This window comes from Capra hircus, chromosome 22 (genome assembly GCF_001704415.2).
Source record: "Capra hircus breed San Clemente chromosome 22, ASM170441v1, whole genome shotgun sequence".
NCBI lineage: Eukaryota > Metazoa > Chordata > Mammalia > Artiodactyla > Bovidae > Capra > Capra hircus.
The window spans coordinates 32,184,180-32,202,390 of NC_030829.1; the positions used below are offsets into that span (position 1 = coordinate 32,184,180).

The following is an 18,211-nucleotide window of genomic DNA, read 5'->3' on the forward strand; positions in this document are numbered from 1 at the left end:
ACAACCCAAGTGTTTCTCAACAGGACACTCATTGAATTATTATATGTCTGCACAAATGATTTGATACTATAGGCCTTTTACGAAGAAGAGGTTGGTCTACATGTGTTGATATTGGAAAGATTTCCAAGAAATATTGAATTAAAAAGCAAAGGGCAAACAGTGAGTGTAGCGGTTCTACTTGAACTGGAAAAGAACCTCACACATATAAATATTCATATACACAGATACCAGATACGACACAGATACCACAGTCTCATACACACATACAAATATTAAGAGTACCTGCTTCATTTCAGAACAATGTGTCTAATTTAACAGTATTAAAATAATGTTTTTAACCCATATCTGGGAAAGATTGAAGGCGGGAGGAGAAGGGGACGACAGAGGATGAGGTGGCTGGATGACATCACCGACTCAATGGATGTGGGTTTGAGTGAACTCCGGGAGTTGGTGATGGACAGGGAAGCCTGGCGTGCTGCAGTCCGTGGGGTCGCAAAGCGTCAGACACGACGAGTGACTGAACTGAACTGATGTGTTTTTAACGTGTACATGTGTATATCTGAAAATCCATGCAAAGGTGGTCTGTGAGGATTTGCCTCAAACTGACAGAGTGGTAATTTGTGCAGGTAGAATGGTTTGGAGCTTTTGGTAATCAAAGTGGATCTTTGCATTTTATGCATTGTTTAAATATTTTACAAGAAATAATTTCCTTATGTTGCAATTACAAGTGATAAAAAATTAAATATAGTTAGTAGTTTGTACATCAAGCTGTTCTTAACTGGGTATCTTAACTATTCTTAACTATCAATTACAGTAGTGATATATTACAAAGGGGAACCAAAATTTCAAAACTGGAGACTTCATTTTTTAACTTGAGTTTCATTTGTCAAATGCATTATGTCAAATATGACAAATTTGTTTGTCAAATACATTATGCATGTATTGTGTTTATTGAAAGACACTAGTGAATAAAAATATTTTCATTTGAAAAATAAAATACTGATTCAAGGAGAAATATAGTTGTTTCCTCTGGGCAGGAAACCTTCTTTTCATAGTTAAATTTTGTATGTGCCATGTAGGTATTATATTTTCAACACATTGAGTGGTCTTTGCTTTTCATTCTTTTCTCTTTTAAGTCTAAGAGCTAAAACAAAAAAATCAAAGAGCTGATACCGTATAATAAATCTGTTTACGACGACCGAAACTGATGATTACCGCAGCTCATGGCATTTTTAGGCCAAGCACATCACATGTAGAGAAACGGCAAATCAAGCTCGAGGGTGCCCAGCCTGATACCCCTCTTGCTGTCTTGTCCCCGCAGATGACGGAAGGCAGGCACTGCCAGGTGTGCCTCCTGGATGACCGGAGACTGGAGCTGCTGGTTCAGGTAGGTGTTGCCACCCAGGGACAGCGCATCCGGCTTCCCTCTGTGAGCCTCGGGGGGCCTGCTGGCTTGTCTGCGCCTCAGAACCAGTGACACAGGATTGTTTGCAGGGGCTTCAAAGCCAATACCTGCCTGTATTTAAGAGTAACTATAGCCTGGTGACAGGATTCAGAGATGTGTGGATTCCAGTCTCAGCTTTGACACTCAGTAGCTGTTTGACCCTGGGCAAGTGCCTCGATCTCTTTGAATTACCTCTTGTTGGTCAATCGCTGACCATAATGCTTCCCAGAAAGGGTTTTTTTTAGATTATTATTTTTGGCTGTGCTTGGTCTTCGCTGCTCCATGGGCTCTTCTCTAGTGGCAAGCAGGGGCCACTCTCTAGGTGCGGTGTGCGGGCTTCCCGCTGCGATGAGAAGCTTCTCGTGGCTTCTCTGGTTGCAGAGCACGAGCTTTAGGGCATGCGGGCTCAGTGATTGTGGCTCCTGAGCTCTAGAGCACAGGCTCAGCAGTTGTGGCACAGGGCCTAGTTGCCTGTGGCTTGTGGGACCCTCCTGGAGAGTGACCGAACCTGCGTCTCCTGCACTGGCAGGCAGATTCTTTACCACCGAGCCACCAGGGAAGCCCCCCAGAAAGGGTTTTTATGAGCTAAGACTCTGCATTCTGCTGCTTTCCCTGCCACATGGCATGGTCTAAGTTAAATACTCATTTACAACGGCTGTGAGCTGGGGTTAACACTGACTCATCTTCCTCTCAGAAATTATGGTTAAAATGAAACTAGATTAATCCCAAACTCCCAATCCTTCCCCTCCCATACCTCCTCCCCCTTGTCAACCACAAGTCTGTTCCCTGTGTCTGTGAGTCTGCTTGGGAGCTCGGGATTAGCAGATGTAAACTAGTAGATATAGGATGGATACACAAAGGCCTACTGTATAGCACAGGCAACTGTGTTCAATATCCTGTGATAAACCACAATGGAAAAAAAATATGAAAAAAGAATATATGTATAACTGAGTCACTTTGTAGTAGAAATTAACACGTTTTAAATCAAGCGTTTTTCAATAAAATTAAAAAACATCAAACTAGATTATATATGTGAATGAAATCTCTGTAAAACACATGGAGCTATATGAATGACAGTATCTTAATTATTGATGCTTCTCTCTTTATTCACCCAACACTCTAGACCCAGATTATTTTTTTTGTTGTTGTTCGTTTTACTTTTTGGCTGCCAAGCACTGGGCTCTTAATTCCCCAGCCAGGGATAGAACCAACACCCTCTGCAGTGGGACCACAGAGTATTAAACATGGGACCGCCAGGGAAGTCCCTGGACTTATAGCCTTAAAAAATCATGGAAGAGCCTGCTGACAGCCACACCTATAGCTATGACAAGAATGCCCTCCCTTGACCAAACCTAAATTCTTCTCCTTTCTGAGGCTTGTGCCCAGTCCACTATGTACAGGCTTCAATTAGAACAAAAATAGTACAGTCAGTAACAGTTTCACCAGAGTAGACCTTTTGGTCTAGACTTCTCCCTATTTCTCTTCTTTTCTCTTTTCCTTTTTTTTTTCTTTCTTTCTTCTTTTCTTTGCCAACAAAAAACATCCCCAATTCTTTCTTCCCCAACAACAAATATCCAACCCTCAAACTACCGTAATGAGTCCTAAACTGTGTGGCTGAAAGTTCGAGAAAAGTCCATCTAGAATGCCTCCCCACAGATCCCTTTTCCCTTCCCCAGTCCCTGCAAATCCACCATCCACTCTCACTCTGGACTTTCTGGCTGATTCCAAACCATCTTCTTACCCACCAGAGCCTGTGCTTCCCAAAAGCTCACAGACTGGGTTGTTCTTCTAAGGAGGTGCCCAGTAAGTACTAGTGATAATGATCTGTACAGTGGATGCAGTTACTCCATCTCTGGAGAGAAATGAAAAGCTTAGTCCTTGGAATCAGACAGAACTGGGTTCAAACCTGCTCCATAAGTGGAACATCAAATAAGATTCTTGGCTGCTCTTGGCTTTTGTTGGCACATCTATGAAATGGAAAGGACTCCTACTTCATAGGCTCATTGTAAGGATTAAAATGAAATCATGGATAGAAGAAGTTCAGTACAATAAATGGTTACTATTACTGTTTTGTTGCTTTGTTGTTGTTGTTAGTTTTCTCTGTGACCCCTCAGCCTTGGATCTTGGGCCTCTTTAGTTGACCATCACCAAGCAAAATTATTCCTACAGCCTAGGCAGTGGTTAACATTCTTTGTCTTGATCACTAGTGCCATACTGTTTATAAAAGAGCATTTTTTTCTGAAACAACAATGCATTAATAAATACACTTTTACCTTGGAGGAAAAATTAAGGCTCTGGATGGAATTGCAAATATATGAAAGCGATCATCTCAGCGATGCTCCTATTCCCATTTCCTGCCCTTCCCAAGCCCTTAGAGAATGGTCTACAGTAGATTAACCTAAGCACAGAAAGGCGCAGGTATCCAAAACAGACAAACAAAGGCTGTTTTAAACTGTTTGGGAGAGAATAAGGTGGGAGCCGTAAGTGAGAGTGTCTAATCAGGTTTATATCTCAACAGCCCAAGCTTTTATCAAGAGAGTTGCTGGATCTCGTGGCTTCTCATTTCAACCTGAAAGAAAAGGAGTACTTTGGAATCACGTTTACAGATGACACGTAAGTGTTTTAACACTTTAACCTTGTGTCTGATCTTCCTATATGCATCCCTCACAATTGGCCAAAGTGGCGGGATGCGTCAAGAATTGGAGTATGTCCTGCTCGCGTGTGAGCTCAAGTTGTGTCCGACTCTCTGCGACCCCATAGACTGTAGCCCACCAAGCTCCTCTGTCTATGGAATTTTCCAGGCAAGAATACTGGAGTGGGTAGCCTTTCCTCTTCCAGGGGATCTTCCCGACCCAGAAATCAAACTCATGTCTCCGACATCTCCTGTCCTGGCAGGTGGAATCTTTACCACTGATCCACCTTGGAAACCCCATGTCCTGCTTAGCTAAACCTTTTTTAATGCAAGATTTTTCTGTAGGACTAAGGTAAAAGGAATATTGGCCATTCTAAGAACTCAAAATATTGTCCAAGTGCTTTAGAAATTTGTTGCAACGAGCTTATTTTTCTTGATGATATTCTGTCTTCACATTTCTTTGAATGCAATTGTACCTTCTTATTTAGCTTATCTGTCAGGGATGGAAATACTAGAATGTCATCCACTCCTGTTAAGACTGAATGAATGTTTGGACTTCATGGCAAGAAACTTTAAAGGCAATTTTGTGGCACACCCAACAAATATGTATATACTTTAATGCGGGATGAACTTTTGAACTTATACTTAGGTCTATTTTGTGTTACCTTCTTACTATCATATTTTTCTTTTACTTACATTTTTTCATGCAAACTTGGATGGTGTATATATTTATCAACAACTGAAATCCTCTCTGAAATGAGACAGCTGTATAAAAATGAATTCATAGGAATTTAAAACTTGATGTAAGCAAATGTGTTTAGTCTTACAGGCTCTTTTCTGTGTGGGTATGTGTGTGCTTTATGGCAGCCTGATTTGTCTACATTACAGGCAGCTTGATGCATCCAAAGAATTCTTCCTCTTTATGGAATAATTTCCAGAGAACTCTTCAAATGTTAAAATTTAAGAAAACGTGTTACAGACACAAAATATATTGGTCAACCAGCCAGCATTCTTTGCATAACTCTCCCAGTTTAAATGCTTTTCTGTTCTTCAGGTTAACCAGGCAGAAAATAATCTCAAGAAGGGGTTAATTTGTCTTTAACACTGATTATATGCAGCCTGGACCTCTTGAAAATGCCAATGGGCTCAGGACTTGGGCAGGACAAAAACCAGGCAGATGAGTTGTCAGGAGATGGAGAAGAAAAACCTTAAAACTTTGATTTCTGACTCAGGATGTTTCCTGAATAGAGTTCAACAAAGGGGAAACGTATGCTTCATATGGCCCACCTCATCTGAATCACAAAATTATCTGTTCATTCAATTACAGTCTGAGACCTTTTCTGATCAGTCCCCTGCTGGATGAATTAGGAAATACAGATATCCAGTGAGCACAGGCTCTAGCTGGAAAGAGAAGACCAGCTCATGTGAATCAGCAATTAAATGTATACGTACAGGCTGAGTTTGTATGTAATGGAATCATACCAAGCAATGTAAGACTTAAAACCATAAATACATGATGGCTGAGTTATATGATAAAAACCATAAGTACACAAACATTATATGATAAAAACCAAAGTACACATAAAGTAGAGGCTAAAATCATGAGTATTAGGGTAATGTATCCATTTAACAGGTATTTCTTGAGTGCCAGTGAATACCAGACATTGTTCTAGCTCCCAGGGATTCAGCCGTGAACATCACAGGACAGGATTCTTGCTCTCATGGCGTTTATGTTGCACTGATATATGGTCCCGCAGAACAAGTAAATAACAGATAAATGAGAAAAGACCAGAAATGACAAGTGCTTTGAAGAATGTGAAACAGGAGGCCTGGATCAAGAAAAACTAGGGGGTAAGGGGAGTCAGTTTGAGAGTGAGTCAAGATGGCTTCTGAAAGGTGACATAGAATAAAAAACAAGAACCAATTCTGCAAAAGTCAGGGAGGCCATTCCCAACTAAAGCCAGTGGAAAAACTCTCAGGTGAGAATAAGATTGACTTTTTTTTTTAATTTTGAGGGTTTAAAAAATTTTTTATTTTTGAGAAAGAAAAAGCCAGTTTGACTTGAATAGTAAGAGGCAAAGTGGTACAAGATAAGGTGGAGAGGGAGGTGGGGGTGGATGTCAGAGAAGCTTGGTATCTTAGACTGAAAATCTCTGACACTCATCTTTTCTCATCTGTACAGTGGACATAATAATAGCACCAAAATGACAAGTACTTTATAGGGTACATATAATAGGGTCATGTGCGTGCATGCATGCTAAGCCATGTCTGGCTCTTTGCAACCCTATGGACAGTAGCCCACCATGCTCCTCTGTCCGTGGGATTCTCTAGGCGACAATACTGGAATGGGGTGCCATGCCCTCCTGCAGGGTATCTTCCCGACCCAGGAATCGAACCCGCCTGAAAGGCCCCATGATAGGGCCAAAGTATTTATTATATTAGAGCCTAGGCATGCAGTGAAAGGAAGCTGTCATCCTGTTGTTTGTAGTCACGGCAGGCAGGTGTGCTCTGAAGGCGGCTACACGAGGGCTTGGGTGGGAGCCCACACAGGAGTGAAGACAAAAAGACCTTCAGTAGAGGGCAGAGGAGACAGGGCTCCAGGGAAGAGACATTTTGAGGGTCAATACATGGACATAGTCACGGCCCAGTGGGGAAGAAACTGGCCTGAGTGTGGATTAAGGTATAAGAAGGGCTAACTCAAAGGTGAGCCCTGAGAGTCACATAGATGGAGAAGACATGCTGGGGCCACTGAAGATTGTTTTGCAGGGAACTGACATGATTGATGACTGTGCTCTTGCAAATGTCCCAGGCTGCGAGGTTCGTGGTAGGCTGGAAAAAATGGCTGGCAGGCATGGCAGGCTTTGGGGAATGCTCCAAGCTCAGGTGAGCATAACCAGAGGGGGCATAAATCAAGCGTTCAGGCTAGGACCTTCTCTTCAGAGAGGCGTATGTAATACGAATGACTTCCTTTCCCGACTTGGGCCACCTTCCACCTCATGTGACTTGGGATGATCTCTTTTTAAATACTCTGTTGGAAAAAGAAAATGTCTCACTTAAGTGCCTCCTCTATCTATCACCTTTGGTGAAAGAGGTCACTGGTTATAGCCTTTCCAAGAAGCCTGGCTCCAAAATGCCCTTTGCATACTCCCCTGCAAGTGACAACAGAGTCTGTTTTTGAATTATGATCAGTTTGGAAGGTGTCTTCTGACTCTAGCTGTGTTTATTTTTAGAAGAAGTATGAGCTCGGCTTTTGGAGCGTGGAGGGGGAATTGGCCATTTCTACCTTTCTGGGGAACAAGTCTGGAAAATTGCTTCTGTTGAAGGGTGTCTCCTTGGAATGTCTTGGTCACAGGCCTAGTTCTTTTTCTTTGTCTGGTAAATATTTTTGGAAAGTATTTTCTTTCAGCACTGCCCTCCCCTCCACCCTCATAAAACCACTGAGTCGGATCCCTCCCAGGATGCTGAATGAATTGCATTTTCCAGCCTACATGCCACATCAGCTCTTTGCCTCCGGTGAACTTCTTCAAATGGAGTTAGGCACAGCCGAGGGGACATTTTGTCAATGAAACTAGCCACTGTCTCTATCCTACTCCACGGGCCAGGAAGAGAAATGGAAAAATGGAGTTGTGAGCTTACATAATTAAAGTAGTGACGGTGACCAACAAAAATTCATGATTCTGTTAAAGGGAGGGTTAGAGTTTCTGAGCTCAGGCTGAGTTCCTTCTGGTGTTCTGTGTGCAGAGTGAGTTTTTTACCCCTAGAGGGCAGTCACGACCCTCCTAAGGCAGCACTCTGTTCGCCATAACGGTTCCCATCCCTTTCAACCCACTTAACTTTTTTTTCTTCCCTTGTTTGAAAGGATTTGCTGGATGAGCTTTGTTTATTATAAAATAATAAATAGGTTTCGCAACACAACTGTGATTTTTTATCTCCGTTCCATCCAGTGGGCCAGAGATGATGGGCCTTTGACTGGTAAAATTCTAGCCTAAAAGGACAGTTGGTTCAAAGTGGTTTCAGTTCAGTTCAGGTCAGTCGCTCAGTCATGTCTGACTCTTTGCAACTCCGTGGACTGCAGCATGCCAGGCTTCCCTGTCCATCGCCAACTCCCAAAGTTTACTCAAACTCATGTCCATTGAGTCGATGAAGCCATCCTGAGATCTCATCCAACCTCTGTTGTCCCCTTCTCCTCCCGCCTTCAACCTTTCCCAGCATCAGGGGATGCTTTTCAAATGAGTCAGTTCTTTGCATCAGGTGGCCAAAGTATTGGAGTTTCAGCTTCAGCATCAGTCCTTCCAATGAACATTCAGGACTGATTTCCTTTAGGATGGACTGGTTGGATCTCCTTGTAGTCCAAGGGACTCTCAAGAGTCTTCTCCAACACCACAGTTCAAAAGCATCAATTCTTTGGTGCTCAGCTTTCTTATAGTCCAACTCTCACATCCATACATGACTACTGGAAAAACCATACCTTTGACTAGACAGACCTTTGTTGGCAAAGTAATGTCTCTGCTTTTTAATATGCTGTTTAGGTTGGTCATAACTTTTCTTCCAAGGAGCAAGCGTCTTTTAATATCATGGCTGCAGTCACCATCTATAGTGATTTTGGAGACCCCAAAAATAAAGTCTGTCATTGTTTCCATTATTTCCTCATCTATTTGCCATGAAGTGATAGGACCAGATGCCAAGATCTTAGTTTTCTGAATGTTGATTTTTAAGCCAACTTTTTCACTCTCCTCTTGCACTTTCATCAAGAGGCTCTTTAGTTCTTCATTGAATTCTGCCACAGGGGTGGTATCATCTGCATATCTGAGGTTACTGATATTTCTCCCGGCAATCTTGATTCCAGCTTGTGCTTCACCCAGCCCAGCATTTCTCATGATGGCTTTCCTGGTGGCTCAGAGGATAAAGCATCTGCCTGCAATGCAGGAGACCCAGGTTTGATCCCTGGGTTGGGAAGATCTTCTGGAGAAGGAAATGGCAACCCACTCCAGTATTCTTGTGTGGAGAATCCCATGGACAGAGGAGCCTGACAGGCTACAGTCCACGGGGTGACAAAGAGTTGGACATGACTGAGCGACTTCACTTCACTTTCACTCTGCATATAAGTTAAATAAGCAGGGTGACAGTGTACAGCCTTGACGTACTCCTTTCCTGATTTGGAACCAGTCTATCATTCCATGTCCAGTTCTAACTGTTGCTTCCTGACCTGCATACAGATTTCTCAAGAGGCAGGTCAGGTGTTTTGGTATTCCCATCTCAGAATTTTCCACAGTTTGTTGTGATCCACATAGTCAAAGGTTTTGGCATAGTCAATAAAGCAGAAGTAGATGTTTTTCTGGAAGTCTCTTGGATTTTTTAATGATCCAACAGATGTTTGCAATTCGATCACTGGTTCCTCTGCCTTTTCTAAATCCAGCTTGAATATCTGAAAGTTCACAGTTCATATACTGTTGAAGCCTGGCTTGGAGAATTATGAGCATGACATTGCTAGCGTGTGAGATGAGTGCAGAAGTGCGGTAGTTTGAGCATTCTTTGGCATTGCCTTTTTGAGATTGGAGTGAAAACTGATCTTTTCCAGACCCATGGCCACTGCTGAGTTTTCCAAATTTGCTGTCATGCTGAGTGCAGCACTTTCACAGCATCATCTTTTAGGATTTGAAATAGCTCGATTGAAATTCCATTACCTCCAGTAGCTTTGTTCGTAGTGATGCTTCCTAAGGCCCACTTGACTTCACATTCTAGGATGTCTGGCTTTAGGTGAGTGATCACATCATCATGATTATCTGGGTCGTTAAGATCTTTTTTGTGCAGTTCTTCTGTGTATTCTTGCCACCTCTTAATATCTTCTGCTTCTGTTAGGTCCATACCATTTCTGTCCTTTATTGTGCTCATCTTTGCATGAAATGTTGTCTTGGTATCTCTAATTTTCTTGAATAGATCTCTAGCCTTTCCCATTCTATTGTTTTCCTCTTATCTCCATGCTATTATTTGGAACTCTGCATTCAAATGGGTTTATCTTTCCTTTTCTCCTTTGCCTTTCACTTCTCTTCTTTTCTCAGCTATTTGCAAGGCCTCCTCAGATAACCATTTTGCCTTTTTACATTTCTTTTTCTTGGGGATGGTCTTGATCCCTGCCTCCTGTACAATGTCAGGATGAACCTCTGTCCATAGCTCTTCAGGTACTCTATCAGATCTAATCCCTTGAATCTATTTCTCAGTTCCACTGTATAATCCTAAGGGATTTGATTTAGGTCATACCTGAATGGTTTAGTGGTTTTCCCTACTTTCTTCAATTTAAGTCTGAATTTAGCAATAAGGAGTTCATGATCTGAGCCACAGTCAGCTCCCGGTCTTATTTTTGCTGACTGTATATAGCTTCTCCATCTTTGGCTGCAAAGAATATAATCAATCTGATTTCAGTGTTGACCATCTGGTGATGTCCATGTGTAGAGCCTTCTCTTGTGTTGCTGGAAGAGGCTGTTTACTATGACCTGTGTGTTCTCTTGGCAAAACTCTGTTCGCTTTTGCCTTGCTTCATTCTGTACTCCAAGGCTAAATTTGCCTGTTACTCCAGGTATTTCTTGACTTCCTACTTTTGCATTCCAGTCCCTTATAATGAAAAGGACATCTTTTTTGGGTGTTAGTTCTACAAGGTCTTGTAGGTTTTCATAGAACTGTTCAACTTCAGCTTCTTCAGCATTACTGGTCGGGGCATAGACTTGGATAACTGTGATATTGAGTGGTTTCCCTTGGAAATGAACAGAGATCATTCTGTCGTTTTTGAGATTGCATCCAAGTACTGCATTTCAGACCCTTTTGTTTACTATAGCAGCTACTCCATTTCTTCTATGGGACTCTTGCCACAGTAGTAAATATAATAGTCATCTGAGTTAAATTCACCCATTCCAGTCCATTTTAGTTTGTTGATTCCTAAAATGTTCATGTTCCCTCTTGCCATCTCCTGTTTGACCACTTCCAATTTGCCTTGATTCTTGGACCTGACATTCCAGGTTCCTATGCAGTATTGCTCTTTATCACATCAGACTTTACTTCCATCACCAGTCACATCCACAACTGGGTGTTGTTTTTGCTTTGGCTCCGTCTCTTCATTCTTTCTAGAGTTATTTCTCCATTGATCTCTAGTAGCATATTGGGCACCTACCGACCTGGGGAGATCATCTTTCAGTGTCCTATCTTTTTGCCTTTTCATGCTGTTCATGGGGTTCTCAGGCAGCAATACTGAAGTGGTTTGCCATTCCCTTCTCCAGTGGACCACATTTTGTCAGAACTCTCCACCATGACCGGTCCATCTTGGGTGGCCCTACATGGCATGGCTCATAGTTTCATTGACTGTGGTTCATGTCATCAGATTGGTTAGTTTTCTGTGATTGTGGTTTCAAAGTGGTCTATCACAGGTAATAGAGATGAAATGTGTAGATTCAGCTGTCTTTTTGAGGTATTGATTAGATCTGTCCCATTTGCTGATGGAAAAATTTGAGAAAAGCAGGTTATAAAGATAAAGTGCTTTTTGATCCCATTTTAGTCTCAGAGACTAGAAAGTAACATGTTAACCTGAATCGTGGGGCTTCCCAAGTGGCTCAATGGTGAAGAATCCTCCTACAATGCAGGTAGACCAGGGTTGATCCCTGGGTTCAGAAGATCCCTGGGAGAAGGAAATGGCAACCCACTCCAATATTCTTCCCTAGAGAGTCCCATGGACAAAGGAACCTGGCAGGCTATACAGTCCGTGTGGTTGAAAAAGAGCTGGACATGACTGTAGTGATTAACACACACACACACACACACACACACACACACACACACACACGCACCTCAGTCCTTGTATATTTTTTACCCACAAAAGCAGTAATTCTATGAATCTTCCCTTTTGTCACTTCTATCAGCTTATTTATGTTAATAATATTCCTTGAAGGAAAACTAGAGACAGTTATCAGAAGCCTCATCTAGTAATATCAAAAATAAAGACACACTTTTTACCCAGTATTAAAACTTGTGATAAAATAAATAATAATAATAAAAAACATAGTAAGTGACAAGATCAAGCCAAAAGTTAGGAAAGCTGATTCACTCCCCTAATCTCACTTTCTCCTGTATTCAAAGTCTGGGTTCATATCCTAGTTCTGATAATTTTCTTTGCAGATTTACTGTAAAATGTAGTATTAATATTTTTTAAAAGTACCAAGTTGGTTGGTACTAAGTACTTACTCAATAAAAATTAGCTGTTATTATTATCATCATTATTATTATTATTACCTCCATTTCCTAAATACTTATAATAAATATAGCTTAGAATTTTCTGATTTTTAAAAAGACATTATTTATTCAAAGACCAAAATAGATTGGAAAATATCTCCTGAATCATTATCAGTTTTGTTATAATTTGACACAACATACACCACTATCAGCATGAAGTTTTGCCTAAGCAAGCAAATGAAGTCTCTGCCCTCTGGGAATTTGCAATCTTAAATGGATCAGCTAGTTGGAAAGTCATGTAAACAATCTCCAGCCACAGTGTCTTCCATCCCTCAGGTCACAATTTCAGGAGAATGTTTATGCCAATGAATTTAGTGAAACCCTTGAATGAATCATCAGATACATGGTTAAATAGTAGGAAGTCCATAATGTATACCCAAAAACAGCTCCCAGAGAGTATTTGACCCCATATTTTAATTTTTTTAATTAATTTTTTGATGTATAGGTGATTTACAATGTTATTTTAGCTTCCCGCTGTAAACAAAGTGAGTCAATATTACATACATATATATCTACTCGTTTTTAGATTCTCTTCCCATATAGTCATTACAGAGTATTGAATAGAGTTCCTTCTGCTATTCACTAGGTTCTTATTAGTCACCTATACTAGTCTTGTTGTTCAGTCACTAAGTCATGTCCACCTCTCTTTGCGACCCCATGGACTGCAGCAAGCCAGGCTTCCCTGTCCTTCGCTATCTCCTGGAGTTTGTTCAAATTCATCTCCATTGAGTCAGTAATGCCATCCAACCATTGCATCCTCTGTCTCCCCCTCCTCCTCCTGCCCTCAATCTCTCTCAGCATCACAGTCTTTTCCAGTGAATCGCCTCTTTGCAACAGGTGGCCAAAGTATTGGAGTTTCAGCATCAGTCCTTCCAATGAATATTCTGGGTTGATTTCCTTTAGGATTGACTGGTTTGATTTCCTTGCAATCCAAGGGACCCTGAAGAGTCTTCTTCAGCACCACGGTTGGAAAACACCGATTCTTCAGCACTCAGCTTTCTTTATGGTGCAGTTCTCACATCCATACATGACTACTGGAGAAATCATAGCTTTGATCAAACAGATCTTTGTTGGCAAAGTGATATGTGTGCTTTTTAATGCTGTCTAGATTTCTCACAGCTTTTCTCCTAAGGAAAACGCGTCTTTTTATTCCATGCCTACAATCACCATCCTCAGTGATTTTGGAGCCCAAGAAAATAAAATCTGCCATTATTTCCATTTTTTCTCCTCTATTGGCCATGCAGTGATGGTACTGGATGCCATGATCTTAGCTTTTTTGAGTGCTGAGTTGTAAGCCAGCTTTTTCACTCTCATCTTTCACGTTCACCTTCATCAAGAGGGTCTTTATTTCCTCTTCACTTCCTGCCATTAGGGTGGTGTCATCTGCGTATCTGAGGTTGTTTATTTTTCTCCCAACAATCTTGATTCCAGCTTCATACAGCCCAGGCATTTCACATCATGTACTCATCATATAAATTAAATAAACAGGATAAAAATATACAGCCTTGTCATATTCCTTTCTCAGTTTGGAACCAGTCTGTTGTTCCATGTTCAGTTCTAACTGTTGCTTCTTGTCCTGCATACTGGTTTCTCATTAAATAGGTAAAGTGGTCTTGTATTCCCACCTAAGAATTTTCCACAGTCTGTTGTGATCCACACAGTCAAAGACTTTCAAGGCTTTAGCATAGTCAATGAAGCAGAAGTAGATGCTTTTCTAAAATTCTCTTGCTTTTTCCTATGATCCAGTGGATGTTGACAATTTGATCTCTGGTTCCTCTGCCTTTTCTAAATCTAGCTTGTACATATGGAACTTCTCAGTTCATGTACTGTTGATGCCTAGCTTGAAGGATTTTGAGCATTACCTTGTTAGCATGTGAGATGAGCGTGATTATATGGTGGTTTGAACATTCTTTGACACTGTCCTTCTTTGGAATTGGAATGAAAACTCATTTTTTCTAGTCCTGTGGCCATTACCGAGTTTTCCATGTTTGCTGGCATATTGAGTGCAACACTTTAACAGCATCATCTTTTAGGGTTTTAATAGCTCAGCTGAAATTCTGTCACTTCCACTAGCTTTGTTCAGAGTAATGCTTCCTAAGGCCCACTTGACTTCACACTGGAGGATATACTAGTGTTTCAACTCCATATTTCTTAAATAAAAGCTGTAGTGTTGTTATCTGTGTTTGTCCTTTTTCATTAAAACAAAAGTTTTTCCCTTCTTGATTATCTAAAATATTTCAGATTTTGTAGTTAATAAAAATTTAGTTTTTACCTCAAAGGCAACCAGTGTTTTCAGTTTCTTGTCCATTTTATGATGCACTCTCAGAGTTATTTCTATAATATAAATACAGATATGTCTAGGTATTCTTTTTTTAGTTAAAATAATGGCAATATATTATACTCGTTATACATCTTTCATTTTCACTTAACAGTGTATTTTAAAAATCATTCACAATAAGTTAGTAAAGATACTTCCGATCTTTTGTGTGGCTGCATAGTATTTCATTGCTGTTTACATTCATTATTTTTTAAACAATATCCTGTTGGATGCTTAGGTTGTTTTGAGCCTTTTTGCTGCTACAAACAGTGCTGCAGTGAGTAGCTTTATACGTGGCCCATTTCCCACATGTGTGATTTTATCCGGATTAACTCCCAGAAATGAAAATGCTGGTCCAGAGGCAGGTGCTTTTATAATCTTGATAGAAATTGCTCCGTTGACCCCATTACTGGTGGTAACAGGTTACACTCCTGCCATCCACATGTGAGTGTAACTGTTACCCCACCGCTCTGCCAACACAGTGCTTCCTGAAACTTGCTCTGGCTTTCCGTGTAATCCTTTTTCCTTGTTTTACTCTTACAGGGGTCAGCAGAACTGGCTTCAGCTAGACCACCGAGTCCTTGACCACGATTTACCCAAGAAACCAGGCCCAACCATCTTGTGCTTCTCTGTGAGGTATGTATCCAGAGACACATCCACCATCCCCTGGGGTCTTTTTTTTTTTTAAGAGAAAAAAAATTCTTGGTGATCAGAGATAAAGAATTTAAAAAAAGAAGAGACCTGTCAAAAAAAATATTATGTGAAAGAGATTCTCTGCTGCCTTAGTCTGGGGAACGAGTTACCATAGATACGTGTAGAACTGTTTTCCTTTGAAGATGAAGGATAGACTCACCTTCCTTTAGTTTTCAAAGGCTCTTGAATCTAAGTGAAGCTAAAAAACATGTTATATATTTCAATATATAACCTGCTTTTGACTCAACATACTTCTAGATTTTTATAATTTGAAATATACAAACACTATTTTACATATTATATATGCATGTTTTCTAGAGACTGTGGAAATAATTGAATTTTATACAGTTTCACACCTTAATTGGAATAGGCAATAAAATGCAAACAACTGCTCATGGAAAGAATTACCTTAATGCAGAAATCTACATTCTGATTTCCTGAAGAGCGACTGCTGGGAAGGAATTCTTGATTTGTTCTCTGAACTCTGCTTGGGCAGATCACTTAACCATACATATGGGCCTCAGTTATTTTCTCCTGACATGGATGTATTCTATTAAATCAGTATTTTCTTATAGTTGGCCAATGATAGAAATATTTTTTCACATTAAAGATAATAAAATGTTATAAAGAGTAATGCCTGTGTTCCTGTAGCCAGCTTAAGAAATAAAATGTTACCAGTTTTTCTGAGAACCTCTTCTTAGGTACTAGCCCCTCGCCACTATCCTGAATTTGATATATTTTCATAATAAATTTGTTTTCTTGATCTGAAGCCAAATACGATAAAATAAGCTAAGGTAGAAGATTTCCCAGAAATCTAAGTGTGTTTTCATAAAGCTGGATCAACCTGAAGAATGGACCTGTATTCTAAGCTTATGTTATTTTTTGGATGTTGGACTATACTTGTTTTATGACATGTTGGTGGAGGCTTCATGTCTTTCTTTGGGGAGGAGGGTGGTTATACAATGACTGATTACCTGATAAAATCATGTCAGTTTCCACGAACACTTTTTTTTAACCTCCTTATGCTCCATGCAATCCAAAAGTGTCATAATAAGGTGTCCTGATTGTCTTACCTTTTTGTTTGTTTTTTAATATGTATTGATGGTGATTGAGGATGGAGGCTGCTCCTTATTCAGTAAATAAAATATTGACAGCCCCCAATTTGTTTTCTGCTTTTTACTCTGAAATCTGGTTTAGATTTTTTTTTTCCTTACCACCAGAAGTCACATTTTTAAAACCCAGGAAGGAGGTAGCATAACGGTGATTTGTCCAGGATGTAGCCGGTATGAAAAAGTGCACAGAAATCCTAAAAAAAAAACAAAAATAGGAGTTTCCTGGAGTGTGATATGAGTGCTGTGTCCATGGAAATGGAGACGAAAACAAACACAGACCAGCAGCAATAAGAAAAAATATATACATTAGTAATTAAGCAGGGGTCCAAGCATAGAAAAACTTTCCTCTTGTATTGTGTAGGGGAAATGGCTCAACATAAATCAGTATCTTTTTTCATAAAGAATTTTATTATTACTGTAAACATTTCAAACTTCCTGAAACTATAGAGTGAAAAAGAAGACTTATTCTCCACCAGGCCTCTCCCTTGTTTTTTCCCCAATTCGCTCTCCTTCTCAGAGAAAAATAATGCTGATAAATTATTTGGTGGTTTACTTTTTTTTCCACCCTAACCTGGAGATTTTTCCTTTGTTGTTGTTGTTCAGTCACTAAGTCATGTCCAACTCTTTGTCACCCCATGGACTGCAGCACACCAGGCTCCTCTGTCCTTCACCATCTCCTAGAGTTTGCTCAGACTCAAGTCCTTGAGTCGGTGATGCCATCCAACCATCTCATCGTCTGTTGCCCCCTTCTCATCCTGCCTTCAATCTTTCCCAGCATCAGGGTCTTTTCCAGTGAGTCAGCTCTTCTCAGCAGGTGGCCGAAGTATTGGAGCTTCAGCTTCAGCAGATCTTTCGTTGGGTATATAAAAGTCTAATTTACTTCTTTACACATCCATAATTTAGCTGTTCAGGCTCCTATTAAGCTTGTAGGCTGTTTCCAGTGATTTATTAAAATGTGCATTGCAGCTAACATCCCTGTACTTCCATCTCTGTGCACACATGTAGTGTTTCTGTAGCCTGACAACTCAGTGAGAGCTTTATGTCTTTGGAGAATTTAACAAGCACTAGTTCTTTGACCACTACTCTCTGATCTATTTTTTATCTCAAAATGCCAAGGGAGAAAGTTCAGTCTTCCCTTCTGAGCAGTCACTCATAAGGCAGCCCTGTGTTTCCAAAGCAGGTTCTGGGGAGTCAGAAGTTGCCTGCTGACTGTTTGTGAGTTTCAGCTTTTATCTCACAAGTGTCCCATAATCACTTAGCTTTACTTTCCCTTAACCACTCACATGTTTAAAGGCCCTAATCAGGTTTTTAATTATTCACTTAATTCTTCTTGCCAACTGTGCAGTGAGATCATAATAGTCTTTGTTATTATTCCAATTAAGGACTTGTTGTTACTTCAATTTAATTAAAGAAATGATAGAGCAAAAAGCATACACCAAGGAAATAAGTGAACTGACCGAGGTCAGTGAGTGGAATGCAGTTCTTCGGGGGTCTCTCAAATGGGACGATAGCCACCTCAGTGAAGTCACTGGCCTCTCGGAGGGTCTCTAGCCTTCTGAGTAAACAGGACCGCTGCTGATACTTATGTCCTAACAGACATCGCCACTACCCACCCCAGGTTGCCTGACGTGACAATAGATGTGAGTCACTGAAGAATAGAACCAAAGAGCATTTGATTGTATTTGGACACATGGTCACCATAGAAGCCTCTAGAAATACATATGATCTCTTGATTTCAA

The 18,211-nt window shown here is 40.5% G+C and overlaps 1 protein-coding gene across 3 annotated transcripts in view; it reads left to right on the plus strand.

The window, feature by feature from the left end:
* Positions 1 to 18,211, plus strand: part of FRMD4B (FERM domain containing 4B) — a 200,057-nt gene that overhangs the window by 56,401 nt on the left and 125,445 nt on the right. For all 3 annotated transcript variants that reach the window (XM_005695748.3, XM_018038306.1, XM_018038307.1), the window contains exons 2-4: positions 1,322 to 1,387; positions 3,963 to 4,057; positions 15,211 to 15,303. In XM_005695748.3, the coding sequence (XP_005695805.3) occupies positions 1,322 to 1,387; positions 3,963 to 4,057; positions 15,211 to 15,303 (254 nt within the window). The remainder of the gene's footprint in view (positions 1 to 1,321; positions 1,388 to 3,962; positions 4,058 to 15,210; positions 15,304 to 18,211) is intronic.